General features: G+C 40.3%; 4 protein-coding genes across 5 annotated transcripts; 1 reads left to right on the top strand and 3 right to left on the bottom strand.

The window, feature by feature from the left end:
- Nucleotides 1-70: 70 nt before the first annotated feature.
- polr3c (polymerase (RNA) III (DNA directed) polypeptide C) lies at nt 71-4,607 on the bottom strand. The gene is made up of 13 exons (XM_077599763.1): nt 4,447-4,607; nt 4,219-4,365; nt 3,406-3,670; nt 3,041-3,312; nt 2,462-2,566; nt 2,212-2,385; nt 2,091-2,142; nt 1,487-1,547; nt 1,236-1,386; nt 895-1,000; nt 565-610; nt 353-502; nt 71-274 (listed from the first exon to the last, which is right to left on the bottom strand). The coding sequence occupies exons 2-13, from the start codon at nt 4,363-4,365 to the stop codon at nt 190-192; spliced, it is 1,614 nt and encodes a 537-aa protein (XP_077455889.1). The 5' UTR covers nt 4,447-4,607; the 3' UTR covers nt 71-189.
- rnf115a (ring finger protein 115a) lies at nt 4,605-10,815 on the top strand. Its single transcript, XM_077599774.1, has 9 exons — nt 4,605-4,766; nt 7,412-7,470; nt 7,542-7,599; nt 7,673-7,956; nt 8,126-8,194; nt 8,277-8,349; nt 8,428-8,521; nt 9,533-9,648; nt 9,722-10,815. Exons 1-9 carry the CDS (start codon nt 4,689-4,691, stop codon nt 9,839-9,841), a joined length of 951 nt encoding a protein of 316 aa, XP_077455900.1. The 5' UTR covers nt 4,605-4,688; the 3' UTR covers nt 9,842-10,815.
- Nucleotides 10,816-10,951: 136 nt separating this feature from the next.
- On the bottom strand, nt 10,952-15,196 carry gba1 (glucosylceramidase beta 1). Its single transcript, XM_077599764.1, has 11 exons — nt 14,906-15,196; nt 14,645-14,836; nt 13,775-13,921; nt 13,467-13,600; nt 13,128-13,300; nt 12,976-13,065; nt 12,751-12,898; nt 11,768-11,992; nt 11,540-11,703; nt 11,352-11,468; nt 10,952-11,283 (listed from the first exon to the last, which is right to left on the bottom strand). The coding sequence occupies exons 1-11, from the start codon at nt 14,967-14,969 to the stop codon at nt 11,166-11,168; spliced, it is 1,572 nt and encodes a 523-aa protein (XP_077455890.1). The 5' UTR covers nt 14,970-15,196; the 3' UTR covers nt 10,952-11,165.
- A 442-nt stretch (nt 15,197-15,638) lies between these two features.
- On the bottom strand, nt 15,639-19,411 carry dap3 (death associated protein 3). 2 transcript variants are annotated; one of them, XM_077599773.1, is made up of 13 exons: nt 19,167-19,411; nt 19,034-19,075; nt 18,622-18,738; nt 18,422-18,523; nt 18,222-18,330; nt 18,041-18,133; nt 17,738-17,868; nt 17,097-17,177; nt 16,844-17,008; nt 16,708-16,767; nt 16,543-16,632; nt 15,940-16,057; nt 15,639-15,861 (listed from the first exon to the last, which is right to left on the bottom strand). In XM_077599773.1, the coding sequence occupies exons 2-13, from the start codon at nt 19,070-19,072 to the stop codon at nt 15,776-15,778; spliced, it is 1,191 nt and encodes a 396-aa protein (XP_077455899.1). In that variant the 5' UTR covers nt 19,073-19,075; nt 19,167-19,411; the 3' UTR covers nt 15,639-15,775. The 2 variants fall into 2 exon arrangements, with proteins under 2 accessions (XP_077455899.1, XP_077455896.1); XM_077599770.1 differs by having other exon boundaries at nt 19,256-19,411.
- Nucleotides 19,412-19,734: the final 323 nt, after the last annotated feature.

Genomic DNA, 19,734 nt, shown 5'->3' with positions numbered 1-19,734 from the left:
GGAATTTTGCAAGCAGATTGCAATGTGTTCTAAGGAATGGAGATTAAACACACATTTTTAAGAAAAAAAACACCCATTTAGAATTTTATTGGAGAGAAAAATCATGATAATTGGAGTTCACCATGGACTCAAACATTTTAACAATCATGATTAATGTTTGAAACCATTTGTGAATACTATCATTGGGTCTTACTCAACTGTGGATGCTGTAGATTTGATGTAAGATTCTAGCAGAAATATAGTTTCATCCACTTGGTTTTCCGCTGAATCCAGCCTTGAATAGAAACAGCAAGTTGATGGGAATGAATGAAAATACAAGAGAATTACTGGATGGCGTGACTACCGATCATACTTGTTAACATGAAGCTGCAGAGACTCGAGTTGTTGCTTTTCGGGAGCCGTGATCATTTCCTCCACCTCGGTGAGCTGCTCTGGCTCTGCCCCGCCGGCCTGCAGGGATGCCAGAATGGCCTCGATACGCTGGGACTTTTCCAGCAAACGCCTGTCAATCAAGCACCATTATAACGCCACCTACAGTACATTTTAACTAAAGGGCGTACTCACTTGCTATTTGATGTCTCAAATAAACGTCTGTGTATAAGGTTGGCCACTGTCTGCACAAACAGTACAAAGGCTTTAATTAAGACACATACAAAAAGCTCGAATTTGTGTAGAGCTCAATAAAAGACAACAGAAAGATTATAGTTTGTTTTTTGTTGTTGTTTTTTGTAAATTGTTTGTTCATAATAGACAGCTTTGTAGCAAATGGACATTTTTGCTTCATTCTATATATGAATCAATAGGCTAAGTCTCAAATTTCAAGTTGTAGGAAATGCAAAATTGTCCCATGAAAATTCCGATTTTTGTGGGCCTTTTTTTCAATAGACGCATAACTTGCCTTATAGCAGTTCTGGAGCAACATTCGTGAAGTGGAAAGCTGATTGACGGTGTAAAGATAAAAGGTGCGTGAAGGAGCAAAGTCAGGAGTCTTTGGGAGTTCCTGGAAGAATGATGAATTATTATTTCCACTTTAAATTCGATTTACTCTGGAGCAGTGGTTCTTAACCTTACTGGAGCTACCGAACCCCACCAGTTTCATATGCGCATTCACCGAACCCTACTTTAGTGTAAAATAAAATATATATAAATAAATTCCTCGCAGCACTATCGAATCCAAGTTAAGAACCACTGCTCTGGAGAAACACCTTATAGAGAATTCAAAATCTCAGGTCTACCTGGAGTTGGACCAGGTTCTGCGAGAGAAGAGTGTAAAGCATGTCTTTCGCTTCCTTGGCGGGAATCATGGCAAAGTCCTCCACCTGCTTCTGTTCCAGATGTTTCTTCTTGAGCAAAAGCCGGAAGATGCGTGCCGATCGTGATCCAAATCTGACAGAATGTGAGTACATTTATTTTGGGGGGTGGGGGGGTGGTGGGGGCTTTGCAATGACTAATATAAAGTTGAACGAAAAGAAAAAAAACAGCTCACCTTTCCTGGACTACTGACTCTAACGTTGCCCGCGCTAGTTTGGCGAGTGCTCGCTGCAAATCTGGCAAGTTAGTCAAGAAAGCAAATCCCTATTTTGTGGAGAATGTTGTTTTCTTGAACCTCTAAATCTGGTGTCAAAGTGGCGGCCCGGGGGCCAAATCTGGCCCGTTGCATCATTTTGTGTGGCCCGGGAAAGTAAATCATGAGTGCCGACTTTCTGTTTTAGGATCAAATTAAAATGAAGAGTATAGATGTATATTACATTTCCTGATTTTCCCCCTTTTAAATCAATAATTGTAATTTTTTTAATCAATTTTTTCTGTGTTTTTAGTTCAAAAATCATTTTGTAAAATCTAAAAATATATTTAAAAAAATGCTAAAATATACATTGTTTTAGATCTATAAAAAAAACAGAATATTAAGGGCTTTTAATCCAGTTCTTTTAATCCATTTATTAAAAAAATCTAAATATTATATCTAAAATGGTCCGGCCCACGAAATCGAGTTGACGTTAACGCGGCCAACGAACCAACCCGAGTCTGACACCCCTGCTCTAAATGATGACTTAATACACTGCTGGAAAAATGTTCATGGAAAAAGATACTGACAGAATACATCCCGCCTCCACTCTCGCCAGCTTTGCTCACAAACTCCATCTAGAAAAAGGTAAACGATGAGAATGTTTCCTGTGAGTAAAACGGCGGCACGTCAACGCAATGCCATACCGGGTCATCCACCAACAGTGTGAGGTACTGGTCTAGCACTTGTCTAGAGATATTGTAGGCGGTTGGCAGAGATCTGAAGATCTCATTAGCCGAGAGCGGCTTTGTGTAGGCAGCAGTGGGCAGAGTGGTCACCTCGCTCATCCTCAACATGGTCCTTACGATCTCACCACTGGTCTGAGAAGTAAACAGGGATATGAAAGAACAGAATTCTAATATTCCCAACTTCAGCTACTGTGTGCAAATGCCCAACCTGGTCCATTTTGTTGGACATGGCGCTGACGATTGCTTGGTCTCGAAAGTGGAGATGAAATCGTTCAAAATTCACCTGCCAGTAAATCCCCTCGTCCCCATGATTCTGAACAAAAAACACATTTTGAAGAAGCAGTAGATACAGAAAAAAATCTGGGTTTGTGCCAGCACTATAAAGCCTGGCATGTCGCCAAGGTTCTCTGCCTCTACCAGGCTAAAACAATAATACAACTGAAAGTATAACATTCTTATAGACTTTAAATGCATTTTAACCACGTCTGATGATACGTTTCAAGAAAGTCATTTCAAATTTCCCGAATACGGGATGAATAAAGTTATCCAATCCAATCCAATTGGGGGGAGACTTGCATTGACAAAATATAGAGTACATTTCTTATGAAACGTTTCAATTAAGTTATAAAATACATTAAATTGAAGTTTGTATTTTTATTACCTCCCAAAAAACGTCATACTTGAAGAAAAAAAAATCAGCGACTAGATGAATCTGCAGACGAAAACTGCTAATGTGTAAAGCTGTAAAATTAAATTCCCAATATATCAATGTAACAAGTGAACCCACCTCTGTGTCCATCCTGGCCTTTTTTGCAACACTTTGCTCCTCTGGGTCCTCAAGCTGCCTCTTTCCTCGTCCAAGGAGACTAACATGTGGCACGGTGTAGCAATTGGGGAAACTCTCAGGAGCCAGCGGTTCGGTGCTCGTAGGAACTTCAGGTGTTGACGGATCGGCTTTAGTCTTGGCGCTTGCCATTGGAGGGCAGCGTTGAATAAAATGCGTCTCAACCAATTTGGAAAAGGAGGATGAAACATCCTTGTAATCCATGCTCTGTCCCTCTGTGATCCCAAACGTAAGAGAGAGCATGAGACGATTTTACATATTTAATGTTTTGTTTTAATATCGCAGTCTTCAAATTTGGATTTACTGACCCTCCATATTCTGCGTGAGACGATCTGCCACTACTTTAACAATGCTGCTCATGGTCACGTGACCCCTCTGCAGCAATTCTTCAATGATGAGCTCACCAGTGTCGCCGTAAAGCGTCTTGGCGGTGTAGATGTAGCGAGGGTAGCGGAGGATTTTCAGCATGAGATTGGAGCTGCATTGGTACTCGGTGGGGCTACCGCGTCCCTTACGCCCCGGGCTGAACACACATGTTCCGTGTTGCATCAGCACACAGAGCGACTTTTTGACCTGCCGTATCAAACAGAGGAAGGGCATGAAATGTGCTCCATGATTACTGTAAACTGAAAAAAAATCACTTTCTTCGGACGTATGCATGCAGTTAATGAATGGCTCTTACACCACCAAGAAAAAGTGCATGGTTGAATTTATAAATTTAGTACGATCAGTCGATCCAAAAAATATATAACCGATCTTGACGCCGATCGTGTCGAGTGTCAGCTCCAGTGGCCCGCTAGAATTTGGTTACAGACATTCAGGGTCATCAATATGAACGTACAAGAGCACTTGTTGGGCAATTTAATAGTTTCCAGCTAATGTTTACGATTGTGGTATTCTTTACCACTTTAATGTGGAATTTGTATTGATGTTCCATATAGTAATCGTGTGGTTATTCTTTTGTAGCTGTCTTACATTGTAGAGTGAATTCCTTCAGATATTACTTGTTTAGTTAATGGTCACATTTTGGGAGCATCTACAGTGGATTTTGTGGACAAATGCTACAGAAAATGTCAGGATTATCAATAAAATAGACAGATAACGCAACAGGAGGAAGGTACCAAGTCCACAGAGATGTCAGTTCCTTGAACGATGGATCTTAGAGTTTGCGTTCCACCTCTGAGTAGATGTGTGCCCACTTTCTCCACAACTTCTCCAAAGTGTTCCCGCAGCAGGCGACTGCACAGGCGCACCTCTTGGGAAGTCATCTTGGGCAAAAAAGAAGGGAATTAAGTGGAGCTACCAACTACAAAACAAAAGAGTGCACTTATAACACGCCTCCAAAATACCTTTGTAATTTATGAATAATACGCACGTTTTATTCGGCTACGGAATGATATTTTAAAAAACGCGTGTCAAAAATAAACACATGAAACGCAGTACATGTCAACAGAAGACAACTTCCGTATTCAGGTTTTTCCTCGTCGTGATTTGCCGGTCCACGGCGAGGTGCATGCCGGGAAGGAGGCGGGCTCGCGTACAGACTTAGTGGAGGACCGACGTCACTGTTTGTGTGCTCGCTTTGGGAAAGATGGCGGAGGCAGCGGCTGTTCCCCCGCATCGGTTTTTCTGTCACTGTTGTAAGGGCGAAGTAAATCCAAAACTCCCGGTAAGCTATTTATTTTTACCTTTCGCTTTTATGCCGTCGCATTTGATCGGTTGACAAAGTGATGTCTTTGCCGATGAGTGGTTGTTCGGCTTGCCTTCCTTAGCCGAAAAGCTAGCGAGTCTGTTAGCACAGAGCGGCGTTTGTTGTTGTTGTTCATGTTCTTAAGGATCAGTGAAAATTGTACATTTATGCGACAAATAACAGATGATCAGTGCTTCTTTGCAATCCTGGTGGAAGACACTCGAGGCAAAGAGTCATCTTAAAGCTTCTGCTCTGGGTGTTGTGTGTTGCACTTCAACACAATGCTCGGCTAAAGACGGACGTTTAAAAATAAAATATTTGTCGGATCGTCTTCACATTCAGTTTCGCTCTCTTGTAAAGTCAAAAAGGTAGCAATTAGATTTTACATTTAGGAAGGCTTTCAATTTGAAATAGAAAAATGGGAGTCTCATATCGAACATTGGATGCTGACTAGTGACATTTTTACAAGACTAAGTCTTGCGCCACAATTCACACAAAAAAAAACATACTAGTAACGCATACTTCTGAAAGTTGTAGTACTACTAATACTACACAACCTCCCCCTAATGGTGTAATAATCATTGCCCAACTGCATCTCAGTTGTGTTTAAATTGATTCAAACAATGCATATGAATGCAATATCTTCCAACTACGTATATTAAATACGGTGTACTTTTAAACAATAAACCTAATTTCCCATGAATACACTAAGTAGTGCCTAGGTGCTACTGGAATAGGTTTTAGACCAAGTAGTTTCAGTCACTATAAACATTGATTTGTTGCATCATATTTTTGTCTGATTTATGGCTGTTATCAGATTAAACTAAATTACCCCCCAATGGTGGTATCTGATGATTTGTGCACGCTGAATAAAATGTGTTTCTTGTCAAAACGTGCACTACTCCTAAAATTTTAGGAGTTTCTCAATATTTGAAACTCCCTTAAACAATGGATTCAGCTCAATGGGCTTTCATGCCAGATTGATTGCATAAAAATATTGAATGATAATGAAATTTGCAAATCTAAAAGGATGATAGTGTCTCCAAACTATTGACTGGTCTTGTATGTAAATGAACTCCCCAATCACCACAAATGTTTGGCTTTCACGCGTGTTGCATAGTTTTCTGCAGGAACTAGACTAAGAACCTATTTGATTTTTTTTGGGAGCAAGCGGCTAAATGTCACCAGGGGGAAAATGCCTATTAGTTGATTAAACTATTGAACTCCCCAGCAATAATTCAAATTAGTGTAGTATTTTGCAGTTAAGTTTGCAGGAGCTCACATTCATGTGCAAGCAAAACATTGGAAAAGAGATACACAGTAGCTAAAATTAAATGAACAGCAACAAATATTAATAGTTACAATATCTTATTTCATTGGTTTGAAGAGTTTTTCATGAATATCGACATTGTTTGTGCGTTGTAAGATTTGCAAAAGTTAATGCACCTTGTTGTCGCTCAACCAGAATCAGTCCTCGCTGCCTATGCCATTTGCATAATGACTTCATTTGGCCATCATTTGCCATTAGCGCATTAGAGGACTCTGCTGATACCTGCTGAAAAGCTTACGGGGGGAAAATATTCTCTTCTCATGCATTTGAGTATCTTGTATATTAATAAGCAATTTTATTTCACACACCTATTGTTAAACAGCATTTTCATATTATGCTGTACAATGTGCAGCAACATAACCCCCTGTTGAAATAAAAAAAAAAATACACTGAACTCAAAATACTACTGACAAAGAATATTGGGATGACGACCAAGTTTCACACCAGACACTGACGTTGTCATGTATCTAATTATGTAAATTAGGAATTCGGTCTAGGCTGTGGCAAAGCAGGGCTACGGTGACATTCCTGATTAATTTAAGCATGGTCTCATTTTGTGTCTGACTTTTACTGTGTGGTCTAATTATATTGTGTATGAAATCTTATCTTTTGTTCTGACTGAATTGCGGCGTATTTGACCTCACGAGTAATTCTAGCCTGTCAGTATATCTTGTGGTGGCAATCGTGGCTGAAACCTGTGGCATTTCCTTCTTTCTGAGCGGCATGACATCCTCATCCTGCTGTCATTATTTAATAATAGCTGGAATTGTTTCTATCAGAACATCTCAACCACTCTTGATGACGGAGCAGACTTTCCAAATAAATCTGTCGTAGTTTAGGTGTGGTTGGCAGACCAGCTCTACCTCTTAGGTTGCATTCATTCACTAACATTTGCCCATTTTATGTCATGACCCACATATTTTGAAGTGAATGTTTTGTTCAGCATTTACAGAAGTGATACGATTTTTTTTTACACAAAAGGAAGCTTTTATAGACTAAAAATGTTGTAAAAAAATTGAAGGGCCAGGATAGCCAGATGCAATATGTAGTAGTATAGTCAGGAACTTTCTGCTATGTGACTAATTTGCCAACATATAACTTTAAGTACTCTCTGGTAAGCACTCTTTAATGATTATCAGCTTAAGACAATTTGTGCTTGTTTTTGGTATAACCATTAGCATGTGATTCCTATGTCGTTCAGTTCAAAGCGAGATTGATTTTTGGTGGGTTTCTTATTTTAGTCTGAAGCATTAACTTAGTATCTAAGTGTGTACTGTCATCTGACTCTTTAAAGGAGTATATTTGTCCTCGCTGTGACTCAGGCTTCATTGAAGAAGTGACAGAAGATTCAAGGTAAGATCTGTGACTCACTCATTTTTTTTCATCTCAAGAAGTACTGTAATATATTTGGTCTGCAATTCCAGTAACCTCCTCGAGAGCGGCGGTAATGGAACGTATGATGCAGCCACCCAGTTTGCAGAGGTAAAATGCAAAATACTTTTGTGTACGGTTGGAAAATTGCTGGCACAGTCATAATTCTAATAACGCTCCACAGCTTTGGCATCTGTTATTAATGGATCGGCCGTTTTCCATCGACGGTGACAACCCCGATTCGGAACCTCGACTCCCTGGCTGGCAGTTGGGCAGGCTCGGCGACCTAGGGGGAGTCGAAAGTGAACCCATCGGGGGCTCCGTCCCCGCTGGCCTCGGAGGGCCCATGGGGGTCTCGCTAGGCACAGGCGATCACTGGGGCCCGGCACGTCCCCCACGTTTACACACTCATAGGAGATACAGGTCCAGAGTCAGCAGCAGGCCTGACCGGTCACCTGCTGTCGAAGGGTGGGTTGGCATTACTTGAATGCATGTGCTTTTCTCATATTGAAAACTGTTGTTTTTTTTTTTAAATAAAACATTTAAGGGGTATTGAGTTGTGAGATTTGTAATTTCAAATCTATGACTTGGTAGAGTGAGAAACACAGCAATACATTTTGCATTGTCTGCCACTTAGGATTGTACAGCAGTTCCTTGCTGGCCTTTTTGCCAATTCTGGAGTTTCTGGCACACACCCATTGTCATGGTGATATGCTCACATTATTGAATCCTATTGATTTTTTTTATTGTGAAGTGGCATCCACAACTCGTCCTCTCTGCCTTTCTAGGACAGGAATGCTGCATTCTAATCCAGGCGACTATGCTTGGGGACATGGTGGCCTGGATGCTGTCATAACACAAGTACAGAAAATGACTACTTACCTGTAAAGTTGGTTTTGTTCTCTTTTCCCAGTCACTTATCATTGTGTGTTTGTGTAGTTGTTAGGTCAGCTGGAGAATACAGGGCCTCCTCCAGCAGAGGAAGAGCGAATCTCATCTCTCCCCTTTGTTAATATTTCTCAGGAACAAGCAGGTCAGTCTCTCATTTGGTTTCTGATGCACAGGGTGCCAAAAAGTCTCCGTATACTATAAATGGAAAGACCATCCCTCTATCATAGCAGAAAGAATCTTGTTTAATAAAAAGAAGAAAAAAAAAAACAGAATTTCCCTAGCCATTTCGCCACAACACATAAATAATGTTAAGAGCCGTGGCGCTTGGTTGGAGCATGCGTCTTAAAAGAACGGACAAAATTCAAGACTGATTCTGGTGAATTAGAGTATAAAATCAATTAACCTACAGGTTATCATTAATAGATGTCAAACACTGGTGAAGTTATTTTAGTTTTTCCCAACTGACTCTGGGCAAAGGTCAGACTACAGTCTGAACTGGTTACCAGTCAGTTACAGGGCACAAAGAAAGATGGATAACTATTGGCGCTCGCATTCTCAGATTGATGTATGTGTCAAAGTGGCGGCCCGGGGGCCCTATCTGGCCCGCCGCATCGTTTTGTGTGGCCCGGGAAAGTAAATCATGAGTGCTGACTTTCTGTTTTAGGATCAAATTAAAATGAAGAGTATAGATGTATATTAAATTTCCTGATTTTTTTCCCCCCATTTTAAATCAATAATTGTAATTTTTTAATTTTTTTTTTATTCTGTTTTTAGTTCAAAAATCATTTTGTAAAATCTAAATATATATAAAAAAGCTAAAATAAAAATAGTTTTAGATCTATAAAAAACTGAATATTCAGGGGTTTTAATCCAGTTCTTTTGATCCATTTATTAAAAAAAATAATCAAAATATTATATCTAAAATGGCCCGGCCCACATGAAATCGAGTTGACGTTAACTCGGCCCGCGAACCAACCCGATTCTGACACCCTTGAATTGTACACTATCACTGACTCCCCACGTAGTTGGTACAGCAATTGTTTTTACATCTAAGCATGAAATGCAATTTATTCTGCTGCATTTGCTTTGTAGACTGTCACCAATCAGTCCCACACCCTTGACTGATTAATTACTGTGCAACTTGTGCGTACAGATTGTTGTATGGAATGTCCAGTGTGCAAAGAAGACTTTGAGGTTGGCGAGGCCGTCAGACAGCTCCCCTGTAATCATATCTTCCATTCAGCCTGTATAGTGCCATGGCTAGAGATGGTGAGTCACGACAAACACCCAACAATGTCGTCACACTCGGCGATCTGACGCCTCGTGGCGGTTTGTTCCGCAGCACGACACGTGTCCAGTTTGCCGGAAGAGTTTGAACGGAGAAGACAGCAGCAGTCAGCCCCCATCAGAGCCCCCCTCCCTTTCCATGGACCCCCGCACACAGGAAAGATGGTCCTTCTGAAGACTAACCGAAAAAAAACCGAGAAGGCGTTTGTTGCTCTCCTTGGCGTCATAATCACTTATTTTGTATTTTCGGTTACATTTTTCCTCCCAAGTAAACATACATACAGATCTTAAAGGGTACACTTGTATTCTGCAACGTGTGCCATTCAAAATACTAATATGGTTTTCTGGCTCATACAAATGAGTCACCTCTCACCCTTTACACATTGATATACAAGCAATTAGAAAGCCAATTCCTATGATGTTCCGGTGAAGGTGTTTTTCCAACGCAGTTGAGGTCCTCTGTTTACCCCTCAAGCCACTTTACCTTCTAACGCTATTTTGGGTAAATGTCAGCTTTTGTATCACAAGATCCACACTTTTCTGTATACATTAATGGACTTTATTTATTGTTATGACTGTCCCCGATTGTATTTCCTTCGCTTAATGTTAGTTTAAGCATTCCTAAAAGGGAAATTATATCTTCAAAACACAGCATTCAACCTGTGGAGCCCATTAGATAATTTTAGGCAAGAAACGGGATACACGCAGCCCTGGCCGCTAACCAATCAACAATTCATGCTCATGGCCTTCAATTACCTTTGATGCATGTATTAGAATGTGAGAGGAAAATTGAGAAAACCCACAAAGGACAACATCCAAATTTCTCACAGCAAGGCTGGATTTGAACTCACCCTGTACTGGAAAGCGATTGTGCTAACCAGTCAAATTGAATTAAGCCATCAGCGCTTATCCCATTTTTTGAATTCCACCTAATTATACTGGTGTACATATTATAATCTGATATCATCTGTCATAATAGTCCTTTCTGTATGACCACATTTCTACCACTTGTTTTTTTTAAGTGTAAATATTGTAGTCGAAAAACAGTTTGCAAAGAAAAACATTGAGAATGGAGATGCAAATGTGAATGACATACATGGTTAAACTGTATATTATGATTGAAATAAAAGTGTCTATGATGTATGAAAATTGATTTCCTTATCCATTCAGATTCCCAGCACTGGAAAAAAACGTAACGATTTCATCTTCAACTGTAAAAAAAAATGTATATGTATAGGCTGGATGAATAAAATACAAGACAATGTTCAAAAATAGTGTGGATAAATTGTAAAAAATAGTTAAACCCGACAAACTTTATTCTCAAATTGTTAATCTTTCAGTCAACATTACTCTTGTAGTCACTTTTCTTTTAAGTGTGCCCTTAATATTCATTATTTATGTAGGCAACATGAAAGAACATTTTAAAAGTTCTTTAGTTAAACAACTAAAAAAAACTTTACAGGTGAGGTAAGAAAATTAAGTCTTACCTGCAATGGAAATTACACATTTAATCCCTGGGTGTACCATATAAGTGTGAGTAAGGAATGAGGTGGGGCTGTTGAGGGGATATAGCCCACCATGGGGTCCCACACTTCAAACTGGATGGCTGAGGGTGACCTAAAACATATACACAGTGCATTAAAGCCTCAAACTGAACATCAGTATCTCATTCGCATTCATCCAACCTGTTAAGTACGATGAGCACCACTGAGGCATCCTGTCGTACAAATGCAGCAAATTCAAGGATGGTTTTTCCACTGGAGGACACACCAACTCTCTGAGAGCCCTCATACAGGAATTTACTGTGTCCAAATACAAGTAAAAAAGGTAAACATCACAGCAGCCTTACAATAAAAAAATGTCCTCATACTACCTGAAGTGTGCCATGCTGTAAAATGTTGGCTGCTTGTAGAAGACGTCACGCTTGGCATCCACTATAACGGGGCTGTCGACAAAGTTCTTGACCCAGTTGGGCCCACCGATCAGATTCAACGCCAGGTTCCAGTCGGTCCAGCCCGTTACATAATTATTTAAGTCCTGTCAAAGAGGGAAGTGAAGATGTGACACAAGCACTCGTAGGATCTGCCACATCGTGCAGTACCTCTAAGATGTCATGTGCATATTTTTCGGCCCTCTGCCAGCTCCCCAATGTCACCCCCTGGTCTTTCCCTGTCCAACCTGCGCAGGCCTCCGTGCCAAACAGGTAATACTCTGGATACAGCTCGTGGGTCGTTCCCAGGCTGGACCCGGCAGGGATCAGGCCATCCGAGTACCAGTGCACTGCAACACCGTGGATGTACTGAGCTGCGTGGATGTCACTCAGCACCTGGAGGCAGGCAGGTCATGGGTTTAGTCATTTCTGGGAAACAATAGTTAAAAAAAAAAAAAGTGTTTTGGTATATAGTTGATTGCCTATGAGCGTGTGAATACCACCAGCTTTAGGGTCTGAGAAAAGAGAAGAATGGCCAGCAAAATAAAAAAAATCCTCAATATCCCTTCCCAAAAATGCAATACTCCAGTGCAATGTTCCCTCTAATTTTTTTGTTTGTCTGGGCAGAAAGACAACCTCGCTGAGCACACTGAGTACCAGTGTGAGCAATATCATCATTGCTCGCTATGGGCACACACCAGTATCACACCTTCCATAAGCAGGTGCATGTCTACTACACATAAATGATTTAGTAATAATAAAATGTAATGATTAATATCTATGAATGGGCGGCCTGGCGGATGAGTGGTTCGCGCGTCGGCCTCACAGCTAAAAAAAAAAAGGGATTTTATTTTGTGCGCTCCATATGATTTGCTGTGCGCAGAGAAGACGAGAGTAGTGCGCAATTGCGCACGCGCGCATCTTAGAGGGAATATTGCTCCAGTGTGACTTCAATGCATTTTTTCCGCTTCATTGTGTATTCTTTGGTTGGTGCGAAATACTCAGGTGCGACTTATAATCGAAAAAATACAGCACTTGATCTATGTTGCGTACAATTTCCACTATCAACTATATCTGTTCGAATTGAATAATTGCGTGTTGTGGTAGAATAAAAATAAAAATTTAAAAAAGTCAACCGATGGATACACACACACCACTTTGGCCCAGTGAGGCAGCAGTACACGGTTGTCGTCCAGGATGAGGACGTGCGTGTGTGGGAATGACGAGGCGTGGAGGGCGGGGCCCAGATCCATGGCCACCCAGTCCCTCTGTTCCTCAGGAGTGAAGCCCAACGCCTGGAAACTACACGGAGACAAACATGCTGTCTCTAAATGTGTTGATCACATAACAACTGCTATTCTGTGCGATAGATCTGACACCTGTAGTTTGTAACATATCCCGCGGTGGGCTCATTTCCTGTCGTCACACCCCAGAATGTCAAATTATACTTGGCATATTCCTCGAGGAATCTGAGAAACACATTATAATATTAAATGCTTTAATAACAAAACACTGCCTTTAAATGAATTACCTCACGTAGTAGTGCGCCCAACTTTTATGCTCTTTTCCACCAGGTTTTCCTTTCAAGGAACCTTTTCCTGTGAGTGCACCGTTTGTTTTCATCCAGGCGGGAGAGCTCCAGGCACTGCCCAGGAGAGACAAGGGTTGTGGAGACATGGCCTGGGCTCTCTGTAGCAGAGGAATCTAAACAAAAACAACCATTTAGAAAGATAACAATACATTTGCAATAACTCAATCGATTTCTCGCTGTTTTCATCACTGTAATGTTCTCTCTGCTATCGCTCTGTTTTATTCCCTCTTTGTGTCAGCCAGTCTTGCCTCTTCTCAGTGTTTCTGTCAGTGTCCTAACCTTCATGTGAACATCCTCAGGGGCCAGAGTGAAATTGTGCAGACTGTAGTCATCCTTTGAGTCAGCGTATGTGTACAGACGTGTGGAAAAGTCACAGCTGGCCATGGGAACACGTACCACAGTATAACCTATACCTGAAAAATGACAAATATTAACACATTTTTCTGCATAAAATAGTGAATAGCTTCCTCATTTAACATCCCAAAGGTCTTATAAATAATAGCCTTGCTTCTGCATATATAAAACAAACCATTATCTATTCTAAAAAGGTTTTTTTTAACAGCTCATATATCTCAATTGATGTGTACCTTCTTCAGCAAAATACTGTCTCAGCAGTAGGTCTTGTGCACCAGCAGAAAGTGACAGGATGTTAATTGCGGCAGCGTCTGTCATCGCACCACCAAACCCTCTCATCTTCTGATACTTTTTGTCCGCAAAGAGAGTCAGTTTGAGGCCTGAGGGAAACACATGACATACTAAGTGGTAAACAGCACCTGGTTTCTGTCAGCAAGGTGACGACATAACTAGTTTCCCGATTAAATTTTCATGATAACAAATACCTAATTATATAAATAGAGTTCAGAAAATGAATGAATTAAAAAAATATATGTGTATATATATGTATATATACATTTGTACACATATATACATATACATATACTATATATATAAATATATACATATATATACATATATATATACATACACATATATATACACACATATATATATATATGTGTATATATATATACACATATATATACATATATATATGTGTATATATATATACTTACATATATATTTAATTTATTTATTTATTTGTTTTTTAACCATACATGTTTTTGGAATGTGGGGGAAAACCGGAGTACCCAGAGAAAACCCACACATGCCCGGGGGGAACATGCAAACTCCACAAAGGTGGACTGACCTGGACTTGAACCCAGGACCCCAGATCTGTGAGGCTGATGTGCTACCCACCCTAGTTGCCGGGCCACCCGCCCACAAATCCATGTGAATTAATCTTAGATCATCCCCAACATACAAAAAAATGGTATACTAGTTTGATGTTTCTATACAGAGATGTATATATTACTTCAGCACACTTATAAAGAGGGCCAGAATAGGGAAGCCCCTTGATGGGCGTTGGGGCCTGATTGAATGCAACCCTCAACACTCACCAGCTCCGGTGCTGTTCGGTCGAACCAGACCTTGGCTTTCCTCTAGCCGGCTTCCAGACATGCTGCTCGTGAAGGAAATGTACTGACCCAGCGGGGGCAGCGAAACGGAACCAAAGGAGTCACAGTACGTGGAGTTACACTCACAAACCACTGAGTCATGGCCAAAGCTTCTGGCGACACACTTATTGCGTCCTTTGAAGGAGAACAAACGGAATTAAGGTTTTGAAAATCAGCTTAAAGAAGGATGATGTTTTTTATTACCTTTTGAAAGAGTTGTCGCTGAACTGGCCACGAGCAAAAGAGCGCATTGCAATAGCAAAAACATATTTTAACAGCAACTTTTCTACTTCTGTTCAAGCATCCTTAGAGTGTGAGTTTACGACTTGAAGAAACCGCCCTTTTATTAACGTGCCCTTTAGTGAACTTTAGCTGTATTCGTTTTAAATAGTTTAAACTTTGGTCCCTCTGTCATTCGGATCGTTTCAACGGTTTGTTTAGAATGAGCAAGTCATGTGACTTTTCACGTGCTATGCAATTACAGGAATTTGCCACTCGGAGGTGCAGTTTCACAAACTCTAAAGCAAAGTTCGACCAAGATGGGAAATGAGGCATTCCAATGTAGGCAATGAAGGGAAAATAATTTTAGCATATCTACTCAAAACTTTCACATGTCCTCCAACGTAGATATGACGAATTAGTCACGCATTTTCACCATGGCGACCCCTGAGGGGATAAGCCAAAAGCTCACCGCCATCAATTTTATAAAGTGCATGCATGTCTATCGTGTGGTTTAGTTAAAATGAAGCTTATCGTAGCTGACTGGCTAGATGTCAGATAAACTGATCACAAGGCAATCAATCGTATGACGCAGGCTATTGACAATATTTGGGTAAATTTGTACAAAAAATATATTGTGGAGTCACTTCCATATTTTTTTTATTGTGCATTCAAAACACGTGAACAAATGAAATTGAAGCGAGCATGATTAAAAAGCTGTATTTTAGCCATTTTATTAGGAAACATGGTGAATGAATAATTTACAGATACACACAATAGACATGAATACTGAGTTTCAACATTTCTATTTCGCAGACATTTGTGTGGCATGATTAGATGATGAGGTCTGAGGCTTCAAAGGAACGCACAGATTCTGTCCATTATCGAAGGAATCCTGTTTGTCATGAAGATGAGCTCTTTCTTGCCCTCTTCTGTTCGGCCTGAAGAGGGAAAAAGAAATAACCATCATATAAACGCAGTTTGCCGAGAGGATCATTTGCGACAAGGGTAACCCCTACTCATTGGATGCTGCAGCCAATTGCGGTCCATATAGTAGAGATAGCAGCTCTCAAACTCCTTCTCACTGTAGTATGGCACCGACACTGGGATGAATGGGTCCATGCTATCGAATCCTCTCTGATGGACACAAGATCTGATGTTATTATTACGTGCATCGTATTTTCTCCCAACTAGGTCTAACTAAAAATGTTCATTGCCAAGCCTGGAGATAGTGTGAATTACCATCCTTAACTAAACATTGATGTTGATGAATGATTGAAATTTTCAGATGAATTTCTCATCTCATCTCATTTTCTGAAACGCTTTATCCTCACTAGGGTCGTGGGGGTGCTGGAGCCTATCCCAGGTGACTTCGGGCCAGAGGCAGGGAACACCTTGAATTGGTGGCCAGCCAATCGCACTCAGCCGCCGGATTAATTTCTTCATTTCCTTAATAGTAATACTTTTTTCACTCTTATCACTTGATTCAAATTATTGTTTTCTCAGAAAACAACATCGCTATTACTGTAGAATTTAACCTTTTTTGCCATATTACCATTTCACTTTTATCAAGACTTTTGATAGTTTTGAGTATGCAAAGAATCAGTTGAGTGAGCCCTGACCTCTCCTAGCAGGTCCTGAGGCAAGTGAGCCAATTTGGCTGGGTACACAGCCCCCGTGTGACCCACAGTAGTAATGATGGCCCCTCCTGTCTGAAATAACAATAGGAAGGTTAAAACATGAAGACAGAATAGAAGTAAGCAACGCTTTTTCCAAGTTCTTCTCACCCAGTCATTCTTCATCATTTTCCTCAGGTTATACACCAGCGTGAGCTCACCTGGATCCACCTGTTGACAAACCCGAGCATGTGAGGATGCGGCTGCCAGGTGACCGTCAATTTTTACCGACGGACATCTTCCTCACCTTGCTTTTGTCCTCTTTCTTGATGCTGGACTGGCCCCACAGGGCATTGACGCCATCCACGGCTACGGCGAGACGAAAGTCACAGCCCGGCTGCCCGCTCTGCTGCCTCAGCTCCTTCATCAGTGCTCCTACAACGTCACTGCTGCTCTTGACTCGAGAGATGCCCTAACATAGAAAGACTTAACATTGAATACGGTACGGAGATCTCTGTGTGACGAAAAATGTTTGAGAAGCTAAAAAAAAAAAAAACTACCTGATCCACTAGCTCGCCAAGAGATCTTCCTTCTTCTGTATGCTCTCTCTTTGTCCACACATAGCGCTGCCTTGTCTTTATCTGGGGAGAGAGGAAAAAAAAAAAAAGATTAATTTGGGTTCCTGAGAAAGGCAGATGTGTGGAAAAAAATAAAACAATCCTTAAAATTGTTTTTTATTTTCTTCATTACGAAACAACAGTACGTACTTCACTGTACCCCCCCCCCAAAAAAAAATCAGATTGTTCAAAAAATTGTGATCCGTGGATTTATTTTATTGAAATTAAATAGATGTCGTGTAGGTGTACCTAATGGAAGTTTCTGCTGCGTATATTGTTTACTGTCCACCTGCACATTTTCATTTCATCAAAAACAAAGTTTTGGGAAATCAATGATTATATTTCAAATTTGCAAAGTAGACCAAAGCATAATGACCTTCATTAAAATCTAATTAGATAATAAATTCAGTTGTGCCTTGCAGCTGTTGGTGTGCGTCTGCTGCTTTGTGTCAGCATGTAACTGAACCTGCTGTTATGACTCAACGAAGCCACATTTATAAATTAGATATGCCTTGTTAATTACTCTTGATGCGAATGGAGGCTTAATAATCACACAGCTATTTAATGTAACATTTCGCCTCTACCTTGGACAGGAAATGTTCATTGGTGATTTTAAAGTTCTGCAACCACTCAGTGGCTTGTAAAGGCTGGTCGAAGCGAGCGGGGTTAAAGGATGAAGGAAGTAGCTCTTTGCAGCTCTTCACCCAAATGTGAGCTGGAAACAAATAAGAAAAAAAAAGAAAATAATTAAAAATACACATAACTTTCTTGACCAACAATGGTTGAATGACGACCATGTTCCCAAAATGATGAATCAATAATCAAACCAAAACTTTTACTGATAAACTATTCAGTGATGTATTAGCTTTTTTTTGTTTTAATCTCACCGTCCGGTATATGAAGCACTAGCCATCCCTGTGTGTGGCAAAAGTGGACGGTGTGACACAAAGACATTGTCTTGCCGCTGCCCTTTTCTCCGTCTTATGAAGTTGATAAGGTGGATCAAAAGATGAAGAGAGATGCCAAGCATTTTGCTGCATTGTTGTGTGGCAAATTTGTCAAGGATACAGAACATATATCGCTTTGCAGGTTTGCTCATATCCGTTTCCTTCAGATAGGAGATGACTTCCAGGGCAGGCTTCCTCACCATCATTGAGGCTTCAGTAAACGTTTTCACCTAAGCACAGAAAGCGTTCAGTTAAGATTTCCATACTGGTTTGAAAAAATACAATAATGAAAAATTGTTGTGGATGCGTTTAAGAACTAACCTGTTGCTGATAGCGTCGAGGGAGGCCATGAGGAAAGAAGGTGCGGATATGTTCAGACGATATGGTGTAAAACTGTCCAATGTGTTTTTCTGAATGACTAGCCTATAACGAAGAAGAAAAAAAGTAAATGCATGCACAAGTAATGTTAGATGAAGAACACACACTAAGGCTAAATGGGGATGAGAAGGAGCTTGACTTACTGGATCCCTTTCTTGCGTTCTGAAGACTGAAAAGGGCACAGGAGGTTCTGGTTCAACTGCCAAGGCTTCCTGCTGCTGACCTAGTGAACTTATATGAAGCCCCCGAACAAGTTTCACCTGCAAGAAAATATAAATTTAGATAGAGTAGATGGGTAAGGGATTTTTATCAAGGTGTGGTATGCAAACGCATCATTAATTAAAATAAAATAGCAGCTTGAGATGCACATTACAGGTTTTTCAGCAATATGAAGTGTCCTTTGGTCGATTTTTTGCTTTCACTCCAGGGCAACTAGCAATAGTTTGTAATGATATTTAGACTTTTTAGATTTATATATAAGATGAACAGGTGACGTAATAGTACTACTACAGGTAAATGACTTTATAGGTAAATTACGCAGGATTCCGAACTTACCGTTTGCCAAAACCTCGGGGAAATTCGGTGAAGAGCCATCTTCTGTAGAGTCAAGGATGTAATACAAATTAAATTAAATATTGCACCCAAATAACGGCTAGATTTGTATCTTTTTACGGCAGTGTCCTGTCACCTTATGTAAACACTTAGCAGATGGCTAACTAGCAGGTTTCAGGAAATGCTAATATCTTACTAGGTATAAGAACACCAAACTATATTTACCATAATTCTCCGTATACAATTAATGCTATTTGTAACAAATTCCCCGGTTTTAATTCCACGGTAACGTGAAGGAGAAGCGCACGAAGTCAATTTGGTCGTGACATCATGGGCGCCGCCATCACGCAGTCTGTCTGGCAGGAAGTGACGTCAGGCAAACCTACCAATCAGGACGCTATGGCCAAAATACTGTACTACAGTATTAAAATGGAGTTTGATGTTTGCATGTTGTATTTTTTCGCAATATTGTAGTGCAGAATTTTTTTTGTTCTTTTATAAAGATTTATATCATGTATAGGAGGTCTTGTGCATTAAAACCAAATTGGAAAAATATACTGTGTACTGATGACAAACTTTGTTTTGCCTTTTTGATGTGATATGCAATGAAGGACGCTACCTGCCCCATAAAATATTTTTTAGGTCTTATATTGATATGGAGAAGAGATAACTTTTAATATTTAATCATTTGATTGAAATAAAAT

This window comes from Stigmatopora argus, chromosome 4, assembly GCF_051989625.1.
Source record: "Stigmatopora argus isolate UIUO_Sarg chromosome 4, RoL_Sarg_1.0, whole genome shotgun sequence".
NCBI lineage: Eukaryota > Metazoa > Chordata > Actinopteri > Syngnathiformes > Syngnathidae > Stigmatopora > Stigmatopora argus.
The sequence above is the reverse complement of the archived record's forward strand: the minus strand, read 5'-3'. Positions and strand labels throughout refer to the sequence as shown.